We start from the raw sequence: 24,006 nt of genomic DNA, 5'->3' as shown, positions 1-24,006 counted from the left end.
TTTCCAAACTCCTGAGATCCTCTCCTGCCCTCTAAAGTAGGATATATAAGCCAATGGAAGAGTGTGTTCTCTTTGTCTTGTGATAGATAGATTTGGTTTTTCTTTGAATGTAGCTTGGGAGAATGCCTGTTTCCAAGATTCTATTTTAAATTCAATAAAAAGGACTAAATTTAATGTTAATGTACTGTTAATTATATGGTACATGTTTGTTTCAAAAGAGATGAATAATATGTTTACAAAAATAATGAGTTTTTTCTACCAATAACTATTTGGTAGTATTGATTAATATGCTCCAAGGATGGTGTCTGCCCTTAGGTTGAGGCCAGGCATTAAGTAAAGTTGCTGCTTTTTAAAGTGTATTCTGTTCAAATGGAAACAGCTTACCTTGTTGTTGAAATACTTTAAAATCCTTTCATGGCATAGTTAGGTATTACATAATTTGATTTTCTTATTAGACTGAATTTCTCAGAAATTAACAGTTTTCCCAGGCTTACTAGATATGAAAGAAGGTACACATATCTGTTGGCTTTCGCAGTTTTACTACTTCATAAAGGTCTACATCCTCTTTCACTGCAGAAGAGATTCTTTATTATACACTTCCACATTCATGGACAATTAACTTGTTCTTTTGGAGCTGGGGGAAGCCTGTGCTTGTTTATATGTAGAAGGGAAAATGTCAATTCTGAAATTGCTAAAGAGAACCAAAGGGCTCCTGTTGGACTACCTGAAGTCAAGCTTTGATCTCCCAAAGAGAGGAGGCTCTTAGAGAAATGTGACTATTCACATAAACTTTTTTTGTGCTTTAGATGTGGAAACAACTTCTGTGCATCTCATCGCTATGCAGAAACTCACAGCTGCACCTATGATTACAAGAGTGCAGGGAGGAGATACTTACAGGAGGCAAATCCTGTGGTTAATGCACCAAAACTTCCAAAAATCTAACTCTTGCTCTGCGCCTAACTGTTCTGCACAAGGAATCGTATTACAGTGACAGAAGAAATGTTGTTTAGACTGCATTATTTTTGTTCGACTCCAAAAGACTTGCCAAAGAACAAAAGCTTATTATGCACACTGTTGGAGAAGGAGAAAGCTACTGTATTTGACACCTTTATTCTTTGGTGAATCAAAAAGTTTTAAAAGTAGTTTTAAAAACTTTATAATGATGTAGCTTTGTTATTACATGTCTTGTGTTAAGTATTGATATTGCAATTTTACTAAACAAGTCTTCAAAAGATGCACTTTAGGAAGTTAACATTGACTGTGTAACCAGCTTCCATGTTGTACAGAAATGAGCTGTCATATAATGGCTCTACTCAAATCTACAGTTTTTTTGTGGGGGTGGTGTGGGTGAGGATTTAAAAAAAACCCATACGTGAAAGTTCATTGAGTTTACTGGCAAGTTCCTTTTTATGTCAAGCTTTTTATAAAAAAAGAACATTTGGTTTTCCAGTGTGGTTTTAACATATGTATTTCTTCTATATTCAGATTGGCATTTGGATATGTATCCATTCTACAATATAAAACACATCATGTAAATCATAGTATATATTTCTTAAAATATTGCTTTTTGAATGGTAGTCCCACTTGTTGCCATTAAATAGAGAACCCAACTTTTCACTTTTTGAAAAATGAGTATATTGAAAACAAAATCTCACAGCTTGGTTTGTTTTTCTTATGTTGAGTGCTATTACCAGGAAAAATTCAAATAAATATTCAATTTCATTATGATTTTGATTTGATTACTTACAATAATTTTCTCCTATAAATACTTAAAAGATAAAACCATTTAAATAAATCAGTAATTTATTCTGCTTGGAAAAAATGACTATCAGTATAAAAGAATTCTTTCACAGTATAAGGATCCTGCTCCCCAGATACAGCTAATACAGCATTCAAGCTTTGAGGAGGCCACTTGCTTTATGGAAGCTTAGTTGAATCTGATGCTGAACCTTGGCAAATAGCTAACAGGCAACCCAAGTGGACTCTGCAACTCTAGTCCAACCCAGGTGGGATGTGCATGGGTACCAGAGGCTAACAGAGGTGAACAAAATGGAGAGTTCTGTTACCCTTCCTCTATTTCTTGTGCTCAGTTGTGTCCAACTCTTTGCAACCACATGGACTGTAGTCCACCAGGCTCCTCTGTATGTGAGATTTTTTCCAGGCAAAAATACTAGAGTGGGTTGCCATTTCCTACTCCGGGGGATCTTCCTGACCCAGGGATTGAACCAGCATCTCTTATGTCTCCTGCATTGGCAGGCAGATTTTTTACCACTGTGCCAGCTGGGAAGCCCTCTACTTCCCTCTACTATTAGGGGTTAATAGCATACTTTTTAAGGGGGGCTATCTGTATAGGCTAGTGAAAAATATTTCTGTGTCGCGTAGTTCACTTTTTCTTCCCTTTATCAAGACCACCTGTGCTTTAGATATTTAAAATCTTAAGAACTCTGTTATGTAGATAGGCTGCTGAAAAATGGACCAAAACATTTTATTCTATAGATAAAAATGAATGCTTAGGACATATTTGATATATGCTTAGTGCACTATGCTTTTTAAACCAAGACCATGCATAGTAGAAATCAATCTTGCTTTAAGTTTACCAGAGATTTTGGTCAAAGTTGAGTCTTTTTACTAATTTCTAAGTCACTGAGAATTAAACCAGTATAATTCAAGAAATTATATCATTATTGGGAGGCATTTCTTTATGTCTTAAATTCTTATGAGAAAGTGATCATAATTTTTAGAGACCTCAGATCTATCCTTGAATTGCTAGTAAATAGAATGCCTTACATATAGGCACTGGTTGAACATTAGTTAAATTAATTAATTGTATTGGACAGTTTAACCATAATAAAAATAAATGCATTTGTACTGTTTATATAACTGACTTTAATAAAATCTAGCTTCTGGATTTTTTAGAACAGTAAGCATTTGGTTTTAGCAGCACTAAAAATGTCTGAAAAATTTTACCTTTTAACTTGCAAATATTTCACATAGTTTAGTGAATTTTAGTCATTCTAATATGGAAATTTTACATACTAAGATGTTTTAAAATTTTATAAGTGTTGTGACTTATGGAGGTATTTAATTATGAAAAAGGAATTAATTTTCTGATAGATGTTTAATAATATGGTTTTATGCCATTATGACAGATAATTCAGTCTTACATTTAGCAGTGTTTTCCAAATTATGACCCCTATACCACTCCTTGGAGAAGGAAATGGCAACCCACTCCAGTACTCTTGCCTAGAAAATCCCATGGACGGTGGAGCCTGGTGCAGGCTACTGTCCATGGGGTCGCAAAGAGTCGGACATGACTGAGCGACTTCACTAACTAATACCACTCCTGGAACATGAGATGATTTTAAGTGGTACAGGTGAACATTTTAAGAATAATTATATTTTTAATGTGTATCAGAAGAAAAATGTAACTAAGTAACAAGTAGAAAATAAATTGATATAGGTTAAGAAAGTTGATTGAAAACTGACAAACAAGGTTACATACAACAAAAATTGTAAAAGTAGATGTGAGTGGCAGGAATTTAGGAAAAAAGGTATGATGTTTTCACTTTTCTTTGAAAATTATGTTAAACTTTCAAAGCGATGAAAGTAAATTACATATTTTTAGGAAAACTATAAAAGGATGAAAAATGAAAGTAAAGATTTCACCAAATACCTCCCCAGTCTCTTAATGAGCTCTAATTTTTTTGGTAGTTACCATCATAATAGTAGCCAAGGTAAATCGACATTATTTTTTGATACCACATTATTACAGATACGGAATTTAGCATGATAATACATTACCTTAAGACTTTTACTTTCCAGTTTTTTAGTGCATTAGTCTGCTCATGCTGCCATAACACAAACTACCACAGACTGTGTGGCTTAAACCACAGAATTAATTTTCTCACAGTTCTGGAGGCTAGAAGTCCCAGGTCAAGGTTCAGCAGGGTGCGTTTCTGGTGAGCCCTCTCTCTCTCTCTGCCTTTCAGAGAGCTGCTTTCTGACATGGCCTTTCCTTAGTGTGTACACGTGGAACTCTGACGTCTCTTCTCATAAAGACATACATTAATAGCATGACTTCCCTGGCGGGCCAGCGGTTAAGAATCTGCCTTGCAATGCAGGGGACACTGGTTTGATCCCTCTTCAGGGAACTGAGATCCCACATCTCCGGAGCAGCGAAGCCTGTGAGCCACAACTAAGACCCATTGAAGGCAAATCAATAAATATTAAAAAAAAACACATTAATACCATGGGATCAGAGTTTCACTCTTATGACCTCATTTAATCTTAATTACTTCCTTACTCCAAATACATCCTCATTGGGTTTATGGCTTCAACATAGGAATTTGGAGGAGACACATATTTAGCCCACAGCAGTCGTTGAGTTACATTGATAAAAGTGAAAATGTTAGTCCCTCAGTCTTGTCTGACTCTCTGCGACCCCATGGGCTATAGCCTGCCAGTTTCTTCTGTCCGTGGAGTTGTCCAGGCAAGAATACTGGAGTGGGTAGCCATTTCCTCCTCCAGGGATCTTCCTGACCCAGGGATAGAACCCAGATCTTCTATATTGCAGGTAGATTCTTTACCATCTGAGTCACCAGGGAAGTATTTCAAATTCACCTACTCCTCTGCAGTTACCCTAGCCCATGTTACCATAGCTTTCACCTGAGCTATTGCAATAGCTTCCTCACCAAGCTCCTTGAATTAGTTCTATGTCCTTCATGACCCATTTTATGTTCTTAAATGTACTGTGCTTGCAGAACCAAAAAAAATTAAGCACATCAACATCAAAATGTATCAGTGACCCTTCTTATGTTCTTATTCTAAGACTCAAATCCCAACCCTTCTTATTAGTAAGACCCCTGTATTCTGGCTTCCATCTGCATCTCCAGCCTCATGCTGTACTGGTTTATCCAAGTTTTCAGGGATTTGCCCACACTAACTTTTAGTTTTCCTAGCTTTTTTGCCCATTAACATCTACTCTATTTTGTCAGATGCCAGCTTGATCATTACTTTCTGAAGAAAGCTTCCCTGATCGCTCTCTAAGTCAATACCCTTTCTTTTACATTAATACTTTTGCTTCATGGAATATACCATGGTATTATTTTGATACTTGTGCTATCCTTTAAATTGCACAAGATGGCAAGTCCGTGAAGGCAGGAATTGCCTTCCTGTCTGTCTATCGTTGTTCCCAAGCATTTCATATAAACCCTTGTTAAATCACCTTTAAGTGATTATATAGTCTTTTCTGCTTTGCTTTTAGGTTGATTTTACATTAAAAGGCAACAAATAAGTTAAAATATTAAATTTATAGAAATATTATTGAAGACACAAATAGCATGATAGTATGATATTTTCTTTTCCATAGTCCAGGGTTGCTAGAATGGGCTTTCCTTTAATTCCTTTCTTTGGCTTAAAAATATATGTTTTTTTGTCATTTTTATTCCTTTTTGGACAGCCCATGGGGTTTTGTTTTGTTTCCAGTTGCTTTTCTCTTAATGTAATAAAGAAAATGTACTTGCTCTTATCAGATTAAGAATGTTCATGTTGTCAATCATATTGTTTTGTTATGAATTCTTTATTTTTAAAAATAATTTTAATTTTTTATTAATTCATTCACTTTGGTCATGCCGCACGTGGCTTATGGGTTCTTAGTTCCTCAGCCAGGGATTGAATGAACTGTGGCCCTCAGCTTTGACAGTGAAAGCGCAGAGTCCATTGGACTGCCAGGGAATTCCCTGTGAATTATTCTTGAAGACATTCTTCACATAATCATTTGCCTTCTGTTTTAATTTAGTCTGTTTTATTTTGAAATTCTTCCAAATTTACAGAAAAGTTGTAAGCACAGGAAAAAAAATGCCCACAGTCCTTTTACTGATTCCTTAGCTGTTGATTTTTCATATTTGTACTCCCTTTGAGTGTCTTGAAAAACCTGTATGCAGGTCAGGAAGCAACAGTTAGAACTGGACATGGAACAACAGACTGGTTCCAAATAGGAAAAGGAGTACGTCAAGGCTGTATATTGTCACCCTGCTTATTTAACTTATATGCAGAGTACATCATGGGAAACGTTGGGCTGGAGGAAGCACAGACTGGAATCAAGATTGCTGGGAGAAATATCAATAAGCTCAGATATGCAGATGACACCACCCTTATGTCAGAGAGTGAAGAGGAACTAAAAAGCCTCTTGATGAAAGTGAAAGAGGAGAGTGAAAAAGTTGGCTTAAAGCTTAACATTAAGAAAACTAAGATCATGGCATCTGGTCTCATCACCTCATGGGAAATAGATGGGGAGACAGTGGAAACAGTGTCAGACTTTATTTTTTTGGGCTCCAAAATCAGTGCCGATGGTGACTGCAGCCATGAAATTAAAGACGCTTACTCCTTGGAAGGAAAGTTATGACCAACCTAGATAGCATATTAAAAAGCAGAGACATTACTTTGCCAACAAAGGTCCGTCTGGTCAAGGCTATGGTTTTTCCAGTGGTTATGTAAGAATGTGAGAGTTGGACTCTGAAGAAAGCTGAACGCCAAAAAATTGATGCTTTTGAACTGTGGTGTTGGAGAAGACTCTTGAGAGTCCCTTGGACTGCAAGGAGGTCCAACCAGTCCATCCTAAAGGAGATCAGTCCTGAATATTCATTGGAAGGACTGATGCTGAAGCTGAAACTCCAATACTTTGGCCACCTCATGCGAAGAGTTGACTCATTGGAAAAGACCCTGATGCTGGGAGGGATTGGGGGCAGGAGGAGAAGGGGACGACAGAGGATGAGATGGCTGGATGGCATCACCGACTCAATGGGCATGAGTTTGAGTAAACTCCAGGAGTTTGTGATGGACAGGGAGTCCTGGCGTGCTGCGATTCATGGGGTTGCAGAGTCGGACACGACTGAGCAACTGAACTGAGTGTATATAACCATTTTCATTCGTCTTTTTCTGAACCGTTTAAGAGTAACATGCAGACATGATGCGCATCCAGCAATAAATATTCCAGAGTGTATTTCCTCTAAGGACACTCTCCTATACAACTTCCATCCAACCCTCCAAAAAAGGAAATCAGTATTGACTTTTATATTACCATCCAGTCTTAACACACCCCATTCAAACTTCACCAACTTAGACAACAATGTTTCTTTTCATCTCTGGTTCAGGATCCTTGAGAAAAATCTCAAGGGCCTAGGAAATAGGAGTTTTGAGGCCTCCCTGACATGTATAAAGTGTCTTTCATATGCCCTCACACTTGACTGGTGGCTTGCCTGGGTCTAGAAGTCTTTTCCCTCAAAAGTTTGAAGACCCTTGACCACTGACTTGTGTATGCAGTGTTGCTGACAGAACCCTAGTGCTAGTCTAATACGTAGGTCTTGGATGGTTTTTTATTTGTTTCTGGAGACTACAGATTTTTGTCTTAGTTTTTAGACATCTGAAATTTCACTTGCATCAATTTTTCTTGATGTTTGATCTCTTTACTTGTTTTGAACTCTCAACATTTTCTATAGCTCAGGGATTTAATTTAAAAAATTAATTTCTGCATTGCCTCTATTCTATCATGATAATTCTGTTGGATGGTTGGTCCCCTAGACCTAAGCCTGCATTTTGATTTTTTTTTCATTTTTAACCATTTAAAAATTTAAAAACAAAGAAAAGTGAATATATTCAAAATATATGTAGTTCAGGGACTTACCACGGAGCAAATCACTGTGTAAACTATTGCCCACATTAAGAAATATTAAACATTGTTAGTACCCAGAACTCATTCCTGCTTTCGACCCTTTCCCAGTCACTATCCCCTCTTCTCTAAAGGTAGCCACCATTCTTCCTTGCTGTGATAGTAATTTTCTTGCATTTTTTAAAGTGGTTTTACCACCTAAGCATATATTCCTGTAGTTTTGCTTTTCAAAAAAAAACACACACACACAAAAAAAAAACCCCAAAAAACCTTTACTTAGTGGAATTGTATGGCATGTATTTACATGGCTTTTTTCATTCAATGTTGATTGTGGGACTTATTTGGGTTGCATGTGGTTGTACTGAATTTTTCATCAATGTATTATTTTATTGGGTTGGCCAAAAAGTTCATTCGGATTTTTTTGTACCGTGTTACGAAAAACCCATATGGTTTGGCCAACCCAATATATGACTGTGCCACAATTCTTCCATCTACTGTTAATGGACATTTGGGTTGTTTCTAGCTCTGAGTATTACATATAGTGCTGCTGTGGACATTGGTACATATGTCTCTTGAAGCACATGTATACACATTTCTTTGCAGTCTGTGCCTAAGAGCAGAATTCCTGGATCACAGACCTATTAGATGATATTAATGAGTTTTCCAAAGTAGGTTTTACCAGTTTATCTCTACTCATAATAGTTTAAGGGTTCCCCTTAGTTAAAATTTCATTTAAATACAGGATTCATTCATTATTTACTGAGCCTCTGTGAGGTGTCAGATACTATTCTAAAGGCTGTGGACGTAGCGTGCTTTCATTGTGTGCTTATATTCTAGAGAAGGGAAACAACAGAAATAAACATGCCAGGTGGAGCATTGGTGTTAGGATGTATATGTTTACTCGGGCTGTCATAACAATGTACCATAGACTGGGTGGCTTAAATGATTTATTTTCTCCCAGCTCTGGAAGCTGGAAGTCTTAGATAAGGAGTTGGCAGGGTTGGTTTCCTGTGACGCCTCTATCCATGGCTTCCAGATAGGGGTCTTCTCCCTGTGTCTTCATATGGTCTTCCCTCTGTGGGCATCTGTCCTCCTCTTATGAGGACACCCACTCATAATGGATGAGGGACCACTTGAATGACCTTATTTTAACTTAAGTACCTTTTTAAAGGGCCTTTCTTCAATACAGTCACATTCAGAGGTACTGGGACTTAGGACTTAAACATATAAATTTTAAAGAGATATAATTCAGACCATAATAAATAGATGCTGTTATGATGTGGTAACACATAAAGCCCCCAAAGCTCAGTGGCTTAACACAACAAAGTTTATTCCTCACCCCTGCAACTTCTCAGGCAACTAACTGCCTGATGAGCTGACTCAGTGACTCAGTCTGTTTCTGTTGTATGGCCTGCTGGTGCAACACGTGGTCTCCGAAATTGCTGCAACAGCGGAAGAGAGCTGGAGGGTTGCATGGTGGCTCCAATATGCTTTTGCCTAGAAGCATAGAAGCATCCTTCTGCTCACAGCCCATTGGTTGGAGCTAGGCATATGGCCCTACCTAACTGTAAGAATTGTGGGGGTGGGGAATGGATATTTCATGAGCTGGAAATGTCTCAGCCACAGATGGTAATAAGTGCTAAGACAAAAGCCAAGCAGAGAAGGGTGACAGATATGAGTGCTGTTTTAAAAAGGGTGGTCACGTACAGTCACTATGAGAAAGTTAACATTTAGGGAGAGTCATAAAGTGAAGAAATGGGGAGAAAGTGTTCTTTGCCTGAGGTAATGAAGAAATGAGGGCAGACAGAATGGAAACCACAATTACAGAAAACTAACCTAACTGATCCCTTGGATCACAGCCTTGTCTAACTTAATGAAACTATGAGCCATGCCGTGTAGGGCCACTCAAAACAGACGGGTCATGGTGGAGAGTTCTGACAAAATGTGGTCCACTGGAGAAGGGCATGGCAAAAAACCACTTCAGTATTCTTAGAGCCTTGAGAACCCCATGAACAGTATGAAAAAGCAAAAAGATAGGACACTGAGAGGCCCGTAGGTGCCCAATATGCTACTGGAGAAGAGAGGAGATATAGCTCCAGCATTGGGAGAGACCTTGATTCTGGGAAGGACTGAAGAAAGGAGGAGAAAGGGATGGCAGAGAATGAGATGGTTGGATGGTATCACCAACTAGACAGACATGAGTTGAGCAAGCTCCCAGAGTTGGTGATGGACAGGGAAGGCTGGTGTGCTGCAGTCCATGGGGTCTCAAAGAGTTGGACACGACTGAGTGACTGAACTGAATGAAGAAATACCAGAGAAGCCTGGTGGCTGGAGCAAAGCAAGTGAGGGAGATGACAGGAAATAAAGGGCTATTTCATGGAGGGGTCTATAGGCAAGAACTTTGGGCTTTATTCTGAATTGAGAAAACTGGATTTAAGTTTTGAAAACTCATACTGGGGATAGTGTAGAAAAAAGACTGTAGGATGGAAGTCAGGAAATGGAAAGGTATAGCAGTCGTCCATGTGAAAAATCATGGGGCTTGGCTGGGTGGGGCTGCAACATTCTCCTGGATGATTTTCACCCTCTCCCGAAACCAATAGCATCTCCCCCCCTCAGCTTTTTTTTTTTTAATTAAACTTTGAATAACTGGAGAAGAAATTCCACATGCTTCAAACAAGTCTACCAAGCTAACCATGTCTGTCTGCTCACCAGCCCTTGTTTACCCATCTACAGATGACCAACCCCTTCATGAGGAGATTTTTCCTACGGTTGTCACTCTCCTGCACAGTCTTTCCTTATCACTGGGCTGTTTCTATTAGCATATAAACATTTAAACAGAAAAACCTTAACATTCACATCTTTTGCCTGCTGTTGTGCCATTCCCCTACTCCTCTTTATAACAAAAAACAGCTACTTGCTGTCACCATTTACTATCTTGAAAATCAAATTTGAAAAAAATCAAGTTTGTATCCCTAGCACTTTTTAAAAAAAGTTAATTTATTTTAATTGGAGGCTAATTACTTTACTGTAGTGGTTTTTGCCATACATTGACATGAATCAGCCATGGGTGTACATGTGTCCCCCATCTTGAACCCCCCCTTTCACCTCCCTCCCCATCCCATCCCTCAGGGTTGTCCCAGCCTGGCACTGTCTTAAATGCTGTCTTCTCAAACTCTCAACAGACTGTAGTACTGCGGAACCCAAAGGTCAGTTTTCACTGTACTCAACTTCTTAGGACCAATGACACAGCTGAAGCATTTTCTTCCTTCAGGCTTTAGGATTCCTCTCTTTTGTTTCTCCTCTTACCTCTGGCTGCTCCTAAGTTTCCTTTGCTGATCTAATTTCTAAAGTGCCATGTGACTAGCCTTTGGATTTCTTTTTTGCCAGAAATTATGTAATTAATGTCCTTGGTCAGCAACTTTCAGTGATTTTCAAACTAGGACACAACAAGTACTCAGTTAAAAAGTCAATTGAGTTGGGAGCAGAAGTTTAAAAAAACAAAAATACCCAACAAAATAAAGATAAAAGGAGGGTAAATTTGCTTCTTGAAACTTTTAAGTTATACACATATATTTGGTCAGTATGGAAAATATATTTTGTATTCTGGATTGAGGTCAGAAGTTATCAAAGTTAGTGCTCTGTGTGATCTCATTCAATCCTGTGGCTTTCTTTAATACACTGACCAATCAATTTTTATCTCTGTGTGTCTCCCCAGAGTTACACTATCTTATAATCCATTGCTAACTGTACAGCTCCATTTCAATGTCTATTAGGCATGTAGAGTTTAACTGTTCAGAATCAAATTATTGATTTCCCCCCAAAACTGCACATATCCCTTCTCTATCTAAATGACAGTTCTCTTCCTTTGGATGTGCAGGTCTGAAACCTTCCAGTCATCTTCACTCTGTTGTTTCACATCCACCTCTCATCAATCTGAAAATCCCATTTACTCTATATTTGAAATATACCAAACAACATGTGAAAGAAAATTGTCACCAGTGTACTACAGAGAGTTCAAAATCAAGAAAGAACAGGCAAATGGCATGATGAAACCCTGCACTTTTTAATTATTAATAAAAAGACACTTAAAATCAGGAAACATAAATACAAGGGCTGGTGCTACCACTTCATAGCCTTGCAGCACCTTAGCAGGTTACTGTTCACTCTCTGTTTGAAAGTCCCCCATTATTCCTTTATAGTCATCATTCTGGGTACACTTGTATAGCCACTGTGTTAGATGAAATGCTACTATAGAGTTCTACTCAATTGCAGTATATCTTATATCTTGTTTGCAGTGAAACATTAAAAAACTAGAAATGGTTACATGTGTTTAACTATTTGGTGGATGGTCAGGTTTGACTGGCTCTTAGGGTAACACTGGTCACCTGGCTCAGGACTGACCCTTTGCCCACAACTCTAGGAAAAAGTAGGCGATGCCTGTCTGTGGGTTTAGGCAATGGAAAGGTAGTATATTAGGAGTCCCCATCACCACAGACAGACTTGGAACTGTACTCCCCTTGGAGTGAGCCCCTGGTCACCCATACTTCCCTTACCAGCAAACTCCCATTCTAGGTGCAAAGACTTCTTTCCAGTTGTGCTTATAATTTCCTTGCTGGCAATCTTGTCCTCAACCCCAGTCCCTGCGTGGTGAGTCACTTCAGTCTTGTCTGCCTCTTTGTGACCGCATGGACTATACAGCATGCCAGGCTCCTTGGTCCATGGGATTATCCTGGCAAGACTACAGTGGGTTGCCATTTCCTCCTCCAGAGTTATTTTACCAATCCAGAGATCAAATCCATGTCTCTGCATTGACAGGAGGATGCTTTATCACTGAGCCACCTGGGAAGCCCCCAACACCAGTCCATGTGGCAAGAATCCAGACCTACGACCTGGATATATTCAAGTTGTCAGCTCCCATTCCCTTGGGACTCTGATCTATCCTACTAGCCTCTTGCCAAAGGCCTATAATATGATTAGCATTTAATGGGCACTGTATGTGCTGGGCACTTTAAAGTGGTGTGCCAGCATTATTTTATTTCATCTTTATTCAATAGGTATTTTCTTAGATAGACGGAGAAAGGGGCTCAAATATTAAATTGTCTACACAGTAATGGGTGAGCCAGGACTTTTCTTAGCATTGCCTCTATAAATACTGCCTAACTCACAGATCCTTTTGGATCTACAAAGGTTCTTTGCCACTTCCTACGGAAGAATGGCAGGATTCCATGGCCATAGATCAGACAACTTTCTTTGCTTCCCAGATATGGTCTAGGCATAAGGTATACCAATGGAAGATACCGTTCCTGCTTCCATGCTACATCTGCTGCCAGAGGCGGTGGAAATCAGCCAAGTTGTGGCACCTTGCCTTGTAACCTATTTTCCATAGTAGAGGATGAACATGCAGATGATTCATCACTATATTTTGTACTCTCTGTAGTGTTGCATTCTAGGCGTGTTATAGAAATGAAGATGGTATTTGACCTTGTCCTATTGTCCCTGGTGGCTCAGATAGTAAAGAATTTGCCTGCAATGCAGGAGCCATGGGTTCCATCCCTGGACTAGGAAGATGCCCTGGAGGAGGGCATGGCAACCCACTCAAATATTCTTGCCCGGAGAATCCCCATGGACAGAGGAGCCTGGTGGACTACAGTTCATAGGGTCACAGAGTTGGACACGACTGAGCCACTTAAGCACACTGGGGGTAAATATTGACCTAGAGAATATTTTGAGTCCACCGTTTTGACCCTGTCAATTTGCTCATAGATAGCTAAGTATGCAAAGTGATCGGAAATAAATGGAGGAACATGATTATTCCATAGTTCACACCTTGACAACAGAACGACTCTGTAATATTTAGGGTATTTGCTCACATTTTACCCATGAATTCAGTAAGATAATATAAACTATGTCTTTTACCCAGTTTATAGTGAATATTATGGGAGAACCTGTCAGTGGCTGAATCTATGCTTCTGCCAAGTTTGATCTAGGAAAAACTATACTTGTTAGAAGTAGTCACTACAATCAGAGTGACTTCGCTATAATGAGGAAAGTCTAATGTGGACAAAAGCTCAACACCAAATCAAATATTTACTCAGATATGTTTGTACTTACATATACAAACACTAATCATGGAAAAATTGATAATATAAAATATAATTTAAAATAAAAATAGGAAGTCCCATAAGCCATCCTCACACACATCCTTTCTATGGCGGGGGAGATGGTTGGCTGAGGACCTTCATTCCACAGTAGGGAGCAAAGCCAAACAATTGCTCGTTAATGAAGCTCAAATCATCATTACTTATTCCTCTGCTCTCCGTTTGTTCGCTAGTTTTGGGTAGGTAAGGCAGTGTTTTCCATTTTTCTCTCCAAGTTCAACATCTTAAAGCCGGGCGGAATTCCCTCCCCCATCCAAGACACGAATAATACAGGCAGTCAGCCCTAGAGGTCACTAAACGATGAAGCCGGGTGGTGGGAGACTTTCCTTTTCCTCGCCGAGTCGGTCAGGGGGCGTCGTTTGTCGACTCTGTACAGACGCAGGTGAGGGGGGAGCGCTGAGGAACCGTGTCGTCGCCGCAGTTGCCCGCCCCTAGAGCGCCGTCGTCGCTGGGCAACGCCTCCGCCCCACCCCGGGCGAGCACGTGACGTATGCATCACGTGACGGCCCAGTCGGCGTCCTCCCGCGGAGGGGTGTAAACAGACGCTGCGGTGGCCGAGCTGCAGCGTCTGCTGCGTCCGCGTCTCCGGCATGCTCCAGGCCGGCGGGGGCGGCCCTGCCGCGAGCTCAGCGCCCACTTGAGGTAATTCCTGCGGCCTTCAGGCCAGCGTAGCCCGCGCCGCGCGCAGCAGCCGGTGCCAGGCGCCGTCGAGGCCAGCCGAACCCCTGGCCCTAGCAGGGGGTGTGGCTGCCGACCGGCGGTCCGCGACAGGTGGGCGGGTCGGGGGCGGCCGTTGAGGTCGGCGCTCCGTACCACCCTGGGCCAGGGCCCGGCGCGGAGCCTGTCGAAAGTAGGCAGGGACCCCGGGATGTGGGCTCTTCCGCCCAGGCTCTCTAGCGCCCTTGGATCCGGCCAAGCTGGGGGCCTCAGGAGCCATCGGGAGCTGAGGGCCCGGGGCTGCCAACGTGGAGTCCCAGTTGAAGTCCTGCCCCCGACGGACTGTGAGACCTTGGGCAAGTCAGCCCTCCCCTCGGCCTGAGTTCCCACATCTGTAAAATGCAAGTCTGGACTAGATGATTTGTGAGGACCTTCCGTTTCTGACGTGTGTGATCTCGGGAGAGACCTGCATACATTGGCAGCTGCCAGAGAGAAAGGATAGGTAGATAGTTTGTCTTTAATTTCTGAATTTCTGTTTGACTTTCAGTTTTTCATCTGGCACGATTTGGATTGTTGTTCACTAGGGTGAAGTTTTTAGTAGAAAACTTAGAGAAAGTCATAGTGGTGTATGTTACTTCCCCCGCCCCGCGCCCCCGGCAACGGAACCTTCTTTCTTAAAATCTTATTTGGGACCCTGATACGTCAAAAGCAAAATCTTTTATCTGCCTACTGCCTTCCTCCCCCTTCCCCGGTTCCCACTACCCCTGAGGCCCCCAGAGATCCCAGGTTGAGAAGTGCTGTTATAGAGCGACTGTTTTATGTATTTGTTAATATGATGGGATCCGGAAGATGACTGTAATGAGTATATGAAGTTTTCTATTTTTTCCTTTGATTTTGTCCAACTCTATGTCTTGTAGTATGTTCCACATATATAGTGGAAGAAGGCCCCAGATTTCCTAGAAAGACCTTTCTGTTTCCATCTTTTGTTGCATCCCCGTCCCGGGAAAGGAAGCGTGTTGTGATAGTGAGACCTCATGCCTTTTTGCTGGTTTAGCTTGGACACAGAATGGGAATGGAGGACTTTGCGAGACTTTTGAGACCAACTGAATGCACTAGGATATTTCCTCTGAAAAATAGGAAAGTTGGGAGAGTATAGGAACTAAAATCGTTAGAGCCATGGACTAATGTGAACACATTCCAAATTTGGAACTCTGGGGCAAGAGACTTGGATTGTGAGAGAATTATGTTTGGGACAAAAGAAGATCCTGTTTCATGTAGTGAGTGAACATAAACAGAATCTGAGGTGGTGGTGTGTAGGCAGAAAGATTGCCAGGAGGATTTTTTTTTAAGCGAAGAGAAATAGTTTCCTATTATTTTGTTGTTGTTGTGTTGTTTGTCCATTCTTTTTTTTTTTTTTAATTTTTATTTACTTTTGACTGTGCCTAGTCTTCGTTGCTGCAAGTGGACTTCCTCTTGTTGCAGTGAGGGGGCGCTATTGTCTAGTTGCAGTATGGGAACTTCTCATTGCAGTGACTTCTCTTGTGCAGCCCAGGTTTGGGCTTCAGTAGGGCTTCAGTAGTTGCAGCGCGTGGGCTCGATAGTTGCAGCCCCGGAGCTCTAGAGCAGAGGGTCAATAGTTGTGGCACCCTGGCTTCGTTGCTCTGTGTGGTATGTGGGATCTTCCCGGACCAGGGATCAAACCCTTGTCTCCTGCATTGGCAGGCAGATTCTTTACCACTGAGCCACCAGGGAAGCCCTCCTAATTTGTTTTTGAAGACTAAAGTTGGTAAGTGTATTAAAATTCACAGTTTATTATTAAAAGTGGAAGACCATAGTTGCAAGCTTGTCTGCTTGGTGCTTCAGTGAGGTGTATGAAAATTGGCGGTCTAGTGGACCATAAGTGGAACCCAAGGTGACCCTTGTAGGTTTGTGTTTTCTTTTTTCAAAGCAGACTCACTTCCTTGATCTTTGGCTTAAGTTTAGGCAAGTCACTTCCCTTCTTGGGGTCATAGTTTCTGCTACTAAGTGAGGAAAGTGGACTGATTTTGGCTTCCCTCAGGGTTGCCAGATAAAATACAGGACACCCAGTTAAATTTGAATTTCACTAAACAATGGGTAAGTTTTTAGTATAAGTATTGCATAGGGCTTGCTTTACTAAAAATTCATTGTTTATCTAAAACTTAACTTGGGTCTACTGTATTTTTATTTGCTAGATCTAACAACCTTAGCTCCAGCATTTTTGTCTTCTTTAAATTAGTTCCAGGAAGATTTTATAGATGCATAGACAGGGGTGAATTGATTCAAGCAGTCAAGACCCCTTGTTTGTTATCTGTAGCAGTGTCTAGTTCTTGAAGAATTGCTCTGTTTCTAATTGGCTCCCCCCCCCCTCTCGTGTAGCAGTTCCCTTTCTGCTATAATCACATACTATTTAGGTTTATGTTCTTGGTTGTAAACAATTTAAATAACTGAAAGAAAAAAAAGTTGCCAGAATTTCTCAAAGCGACAATATTGGGTCACGAAATGATATATACTGTTTTTTTCCTAGAAAAAGTGCTTTACAATCCCACTTACTCTCCAGTTATCTGACTGACTTGAAGACATTTTTCCAAAGCAGTGGACTGCTCCAATAGTAAATAATCCTTCAGGAAGTCCTTAGGCCTTTTGCTTTGGCTGCCTGTGAGTATGGAAGTGACCAGTATAGGGCACTGTAGACATTTGTTTTAACTGCTTATCAGTTTGTGTTGTTTTGAAGAGTTTTCAATGTTGAAATTCTTTTTTAAGGAGTATAATTTTTAACTCTTCATTTTTGAGGATTAAAAAAAACCAACTAGGCCTGATCTAGTTTCTCTGCTCAACTCATTCTGAAATTCCTGAAGTTTCTAATTCATGTTTTCGTTTAACAGCCAATAACAGCAAAAGCATGGGTGCCACCTTTGAGCCAGGCTGATGTGATCAGTGTTCTAGTTCTTCAAGTGCTTAATCTGATAGAGGAGTTTAATCATGTGCAGTCCAGGGATACTGTGATGAGGACCTTGAAGTGATACAAATGTTGTGGAAGTTGAGAGGAGGATCCTTACCCGACAGGTTAGATTGAATGGCAGAACTTCCCAGAGGAGGTGGTATTTAATCTGAGTCATGGAGGTTGAGGTGGGGTCAGGAAGACAGGCTTACAGAAGGGTGGGAAGATGCTGGAAAATGCAGGGGACTCCTTCTCAGTTCTACAGAGCATACACTTTGTTGAATTGGAAATAGTTGATAATTTTGTTTACATGTAGTTTTTGATTCACTGTGATACTCGTCATCTGCATTAAGTTCATTAGCATGGCACTGCTTCAGTGTGTATCTCTGTATTACAAAGACCTTCAGATCTCAGTGTAGTTCTTTGGGAGAATGTTTATGAAATATGTCACTCATGAAACCATATGAATGAGGAACTCACAGTGAGTTTTGAAATTTTATTTTAAATGAAGACATGTTTCAAAAAATTTTAAGGATTTTCTCTATATTTTTCTTACTTTTTAAAAAATGCAAAAGATTTATATTTAGTAACATTAAAAGATACCTGGGGAAAAAAAAAGATACCTGAGACATTGTATGAAAAATGTAGACCATAGAAGTTTTCTTGTATGTTTTCTTTTTGAAAGTTTTATGGTTTTAGGTCATATATTCATATATTTAAATTGTGATCTATTTTGGGGGGCTGATGGAGGTGTGAGGGGTGGATTTGGGTTCATTATTTTTCTTTATGGATACACAGTTTTTGTATATTTGTTGAAAAGATTATCCTTTCGCTATTGAATTTCTCCATCCTTTGCCCACTGAATTTCATTTCTGTTGGAAATTAGCTGACGATACATGTGTGTGGTTCGTTTCTGGACCCTGTCTCCTCTTGATTTGTTATGTCCTTATGTCAGTACCGTACTGTCTGCCTTACTGTGACTTTATGTATGGTTTGAAATTGGTCAGTATAAATCCTCCAGCTTTGTTCATTATTTTCAAAACTGTTTCAGGTATTTTAGGTTTTATGTATTTTCATAAATATTTTAAAGTTGGCTTGTTAGTTTCAAAAACTTCTTGGAATTTCAATTGCAATTGCCTTGAGTTTCTGGATCAATTTGTAGAAAATTGCTATCTTAATAGTGAATTTCCCAATCTGTCATTTATTTAATTCTTTAATATTTTGCAACATGTTTTTAGTTTTTAGTGTATGCAGGTCCTATACATATTTTGTCAAATTTATATCTTCAATATTTTATGGTTTTTTATGTCATTATAAATGGATTTTAAAAAGTAACTGTCCACTTTTTCATTGCTAATATGTAAAAATGCATTGGTTTTGTATATTCCCTCTGTATCTCACAGCATTTCTAAATTCACTTATTATTTCTAGTAGTCTTTAGGTCCATTTTTCAGGATTTTCTTTGTATATAATCATTGAATAAAGACAGTTTTACTAATTCATTTCTACTCATTACTTCTTGCCTTCCCTCCTGCCTTTCTCTTTTTTTCTTTTTTGCCTGAGTGGCTAAACCTGGCTAGGACCTCATGTCCAATATGATGCTAGAAGTGGTAAGCAGATGTCCATATTTTGTTTCCAGTCTGAGGAGTAAACATTCAGTCATATACATGATACAAAATAAAGCACTAACTATAAAATTTTTAATGTTAAATTAGGCTTAATAAAAATTAAAAGCTCCTGTACTTTAAATTTTCTGTACTGTTTTAGGGCTTCCCAGGTGGCACAGTGATAAAGCATCTGCCTGCCAGTGCAGGAGATGCAGGAGGCGATGATTCAATCCCTGGGTCAGGAAGATCCCCTGGAGGAGGAAATGGCAACCCACTCCAGTATTCTTGCCTGGAGAATCCCATGGACAGAGGAGCCTTGCGGGCTACAGTCCATGGGGTCGTAAAGAGTCGGACACTACTGAGTGAGCATGTACACATGTAGTGTTTTAAGAAAAGGGAAACATATGCTCCAGTTGGGAACAGATATTTGCGATTCATATATCTGACAAAGAACCTTTATCCAGTGTATAGAAAGGACCTCTATAATCAATAATGGGCTTCCCTGGTGGTTTAGTGGTAAAGAATCCACCTGCCAATTCAGGAGACATGGGTTTGATCCCTCATTTGGAAAGATTCCCCTGGAGAGGGAAGTGGCAACCCACTCCATTATTGTTGCCTGGAAAATCCTATAGACAGAGGATCCTGGCCGATTACAGTCCATTGGGTTGCAAAAGAGCCGGACGTGACTTAGTGACTAATCAACAGCAATAATCAATAATAAAAAGGCAGACAGTGCCCAAATTGCAACACTGGTAAAAGACTTGGACAGACACTTCATGAAAGAAGACATTTAAATTTTTTGATAGGCACTTTAAAAATTCTCAACGTATCTAGTCATTTATGGAAATGCAAATAAAAATGAACAGCTGTTTGCCTACAGGAGTGGTTAAAATTTGTAAGACTGACAGTAGCAAGTGTTGGTCAGGATGAGGAGCAACTAAAACTTGCATAAATTGCTAGTAGGATTGTATAATGATACAGAAACTTTGAATAACAGTGTGGCAGTTTTCTGTTAAAGTTACATATACCCCCCCCCCCCAAAAAAATGACATATACTCTATGGTCCAGCAATTCTATCCCTGATTATAAAATAAAAACTTAATATCACAAATGACTTACACCTCAATGTTTAGAGATGAAAACTGGAAATAGGCCAAATGTCTATTAATGACTATACAAATGAAGTACTACTCAGCAGTATAAAGGGAATTACTGATAGTGTAAATTTTACACTGAACAAAAGCCCCACACAAAAGAATGCATACTGTATAATTCCATTCACGTTGATCCTAAGCCAGCAAAACTAATCTATAATAAAGCAGTTTAATGATTGCTTGCAGTCAGAGGTGAGGGAATTGACTGCAGAGGCACAGGAAAGAACTTTTTGTGGTAATGAAAATGTTTTGTCTGAATTTTGATTGGGTAGTTGTTACACTACATACACTTTTGTCAAAGCTTAACACTTAATATGGGTTCATTTCATGTAAAGTGTAACTTAATACATTTAATTTTTAAAAAGCAGGGGTCTAAACAGCATTTATAGAATAAGCAAATATATTTGTGTATATGTAATGATTTTATTTAAAATACTTTAATGTGTAAACATGTGTACCTGCAATGTCCCGAAGCATGTTCAGATTTTTAGCAATTGTGTCTTGATGGTGGAATTTTAGGTGATTAAAAAAAATGATTGGACTTTTATATATTATTTGAATTATTTTTTCAATGAACTTATCTTGACAAAAGAAAAGGAAGGATTGTTTTTTGTTATGTAGGTATTTTATTCCTGGATGATTTTGTTCTCTAAATACTGAATAAACATAGTAATAATTCTAAACTATGTTTTAGAATTTAAACACTATTAACTCTGTAATCAGTACCAGTTAAGACCAAAACCTTATGTTACCTTCAGTATCCCTTGGTTTCCCCTTCACCCCATCCTCTTACCTCCCCACAGACATGACTGCCACTCTTAAGATTTATGTTCATTATTTCTTTTTTTCAAATAGTTTTACCGCATGTGCACCTCTAAGCTTTGTTGTTTCTATCCATGCACTGTTGAACTTCTAACTAGAATTATCCTGAGTGTACACTTTTGTCACTTGCTTTCTTATCTTATATAACATGACTTGACATTCATCTGTATATTCATGTATGGTTGTAGGTCATTGATGTTTCATTGTTGTATTGCATTATTTTATATAAATATTCCACCATTTTACCTTTATACTTTTGATGAATGAATAGGTTGTTGATTTTTTTTTTTTTTGTCATGAGCAGTGGTGATGTGAACATTTTGTGTATGTCTTCTGGTACAAATGGGCAAGACTTTCTCTGAATATATAATTACTTCTAACCATAGCTGCTGGGTTGTAGAGTAATGCATTTCTTCAGCTTTTCTAGAAGTATTTGTTTTTTATTGAACTCTAATGAATTACCACAAACTTTAGAGGCTTAAACCGAGACATGTTTTAATCTCATAGTTCTGTAGGTCAGAAGTGAGTTTGGCTTGCCTGGGTTATCTGCTTTTTGTCTTAGAAAGCTGAAATTGAGTTGAGTGGGTGAGTACATGCTGAGTCGCTTCAGTTGTGTCTGACACTGTGTGACCCCTTGGACTGTAGCCCTCCAGGCTCCTCTGTTCATGGGTTTCTCCAGGCAAGAATACTGGAGTGGGTTGTCGTGCCCTTCTCCAGGGGATCTTCCCCACCCAGGGATGGAACCCTCTTCTCTTATGTCTCCTGCATTGGCAGGTGAGTTGTTTCCCACTAGCGCCACCTTGGAAGCCCCCAGGTTGGGTACATTTATTCATAATTAATCCAACTCTTCCCCTGTTGTTAGTGGATATTTAGTATGCTCTGACTTTTCTCTTTTTTTAACAGTATTGCACTGACCATTCTTGTGTAAATGTCTTTGAATATTTGTGGGAGTGTTCTTGTAGTATAGAATGCTAAAAGTGGAATTGTCTGGTTAAGGGGATTTAAATTGAGTAGTGCTAGTGTCTCAGTTTTTATTTCATCTGCATTTCCCCTGATAATGTTGATCTTTTCCCCATTTTTTTTTTTTTGCCCATACTATCTATTGCCAATCTCTTTATTTTTCTGTATTTTAAAATTAATTTTTATCACAGTAATACTTGGATATTGTTTAAAAATAGTAAGCATAAATGCTTGTAATGAAAAACAGAGGCACCTTTTGTTTTCTTGTTTGTTATGGTGGTTACCTCCATATTCCATAACTTAATGCTTATCTCACTGTTAATGATTTATCAACTTTAAATGTTAGGCATTGCTGTCCTGTTTTGAGAATGTAGGTGTCTTGAACTCTCCTCACTTACCTTTTCTCCATTTCAATTATGGTTATAGGCCTATTTTTATTGAAATCAGTAATTAGTATTTGCTGCTGCTGCTGCTAGGTCACTTCAGTCGTGTCCGACTGTGCAACCCCATAGACGGCAGCCCACCAGGCTCCCCCATCCCTGGGATTCTCCAGGCAAGGACACTGGAGTGGGTTGCCATTGCCTTCTCCAATTAGTATTTAGTCACTGACTAAACTCTTTTTAAACTATAGAGCCAAATTGTAGTCTGTGACTACATTTCCTTTCTTCAGTTCAGTTGCTCAGTCGTGTCTGACTCTTTGAGACCCCATGGACGGCAGCACGCCTGGCTTCTCTGTCCATCACCAACTTGCTCAAACTCATATCTGTTGAGTTTATGATGCCATCCAGCCGTCTCATCCTCTGTCATCCCTTTCTCCTCCTGCCTTCAATCTTTCCCAGCATCAGGGTCTTTTCCAATGAGTCAGTTCTTCACATCAGGTGGCCAAAGTATTGGAGCTTCAGCTTCAGCATCAGTCCTTCCAGTGAATGTTCAGGACTCATTTCCTTTAGGATGGACTGGTTGGATCTCCTTGCAGTCCAAGGGACTCTCAGGAGTCTTCTCCAACACCACAGTTTAAAAGCATCAGTACTTCAGCACTCAGCTTTCTTTATGGTTCAGCTCTCACATCCATATATGACTACTGGAAAAACCATAGCTTTGACTAGATGGACCTTTGTTGACAAAATAAAGTTGTTACCTCACTTTTTTACATACATCGCATTTTTCATATACCTTTTCATAGACAGATTATTACTTCTAACAGATGCTGTATCACATCGTCTACAATATCACCTTTCCTGTCAATCTCTATACTCTCCTGGATATTTTTCCTTGTAAAGCCTTTCATCATCTTGTTTTAATGTGAGTCTGAATTCTCTAGTCTTACTGCTCAGTCCCTGTGGGAGGCCTTTTCTCTGGGTCATTCAGTTTCTCCAGAGAATCATCTGTTCTCCCACTGTGTATTCCTCTTGGTAGTTGAAGGCTCTTGCTCTTCACAGAGTATTCCATAGCCCGTCCACATTAGTATCATCTCAGTGCTTGTTCAAGATGTAGGATCTCAGGCCACATCATGAACCTGCGTCAGAACAAGATGACTTATTTGCAGCAACATTTTTGAAAGTGCTGGCCTGTGCTATGGCAACAGTGATAATAGCAACAAAACATTTTTTGTCATGCAAAGTCTTAACACAAGTTGGATGTAACTCCTCCCTCTGTAGCCGTACCATCTGACTTTCAAGATGGCAGTAGAAGAGAGCTGGAGGAACTCAATGAATGTTTTTAAAGGCCAGGTCTACAAATGGCTAGTGTTACTCTTCCCATATTATATTGGTCAGAAATCAGTCACATTAACTCTAACGTAATTGCAAGTGAGACTGACAAATATAGTCTTCCAATTTGCCCAGAAACAGGGAACAGTATAGTGGATAAGTAGCACTGACTTTTCTTCAGTTGTCCATTCTGGTCCCCAGACTGTTTCATTCTCAGTTCAAAGTATGGGCATACCTTGGACATATTGTGGGTTCGGTTCTAGACCAAGGCAATAAAGGAAATGTTGAGATAAAGCAAATCACTTTTTTTTTTT

At 39.6% G+C, this 24,006-nt stretch overlaps 2 protein-coding genes across 9 annotated transcripts in view; both read left to right on the top strand.

The window, feature by feature from the left end:
* The window catches only part of ZFAND4 (zinc finger AN1-type containing 4), a 55,445-nt gene extending 49,870 nt beyond the window's left edge, over positions 1-5,575 (top strand). For 2 of the 5 annotated variants that reach the window (XM_043476313.1, XM_043476312.1), the window contains exon 10: positions 807-5,572. In XM_043476313.1, coding sequence (XP_043332248.1) covers positions 807-942 — 136 coding nt within the window. In that variant the 3' untranslated portion in view covers positions 943-5,572. Of the gene's footprint in view, positions 1-806 lie in introns of all 5 variants that reach the window. The other 3 variants (XR_006270841.1, XM_043476316.1, XM_043476315.1) reach the window with 3 other exon arrangements.
* An 8,697-nt stretch (positions 5,576-14,272) lies between these two features.
* Positions 14,273-24,006, top strand: part of MARCHF8 (membrane associated ring-CH-type finger 8) — a 114,261-nt gene continuing 104,527 nt past the window's right edge. The window contains exon 1 of one of the 4 annotated variants that reach the window (XM_043476306.1): positions 14,273-14,466. The gene's annotated coding sequence lies outside the window, so the exon portion shown is untranslated. Of the gene's footprint in view, positions 14,467-14,861; positions 14,984-24,006 lie in introns of those variants that run through there. The other 3 variants (XM_043476305.1, XM_043476311.1, XM_043476307.1) reach the window with 3 other exon arrangements.

The sequence above is a fragment of the Cervus canadensis genome, chromosome 8, assembly GCF_019320065.1.
Source record: "Cervus canadensis isolate Bull #8, Minnesota chromosome 8, ASM1932006v1, whole genome shotgun sequence".
Taxonomy (NCBI): domain Eukaryota; kingdom Metazoa; phylum Chordata; class Mammalia; order Artiodactyla; family Cervidae; genus Cervus; species Cervus canadensis.
This window is presented reverse-complemented; position numbering and strand designations above follow the sequence as displayed.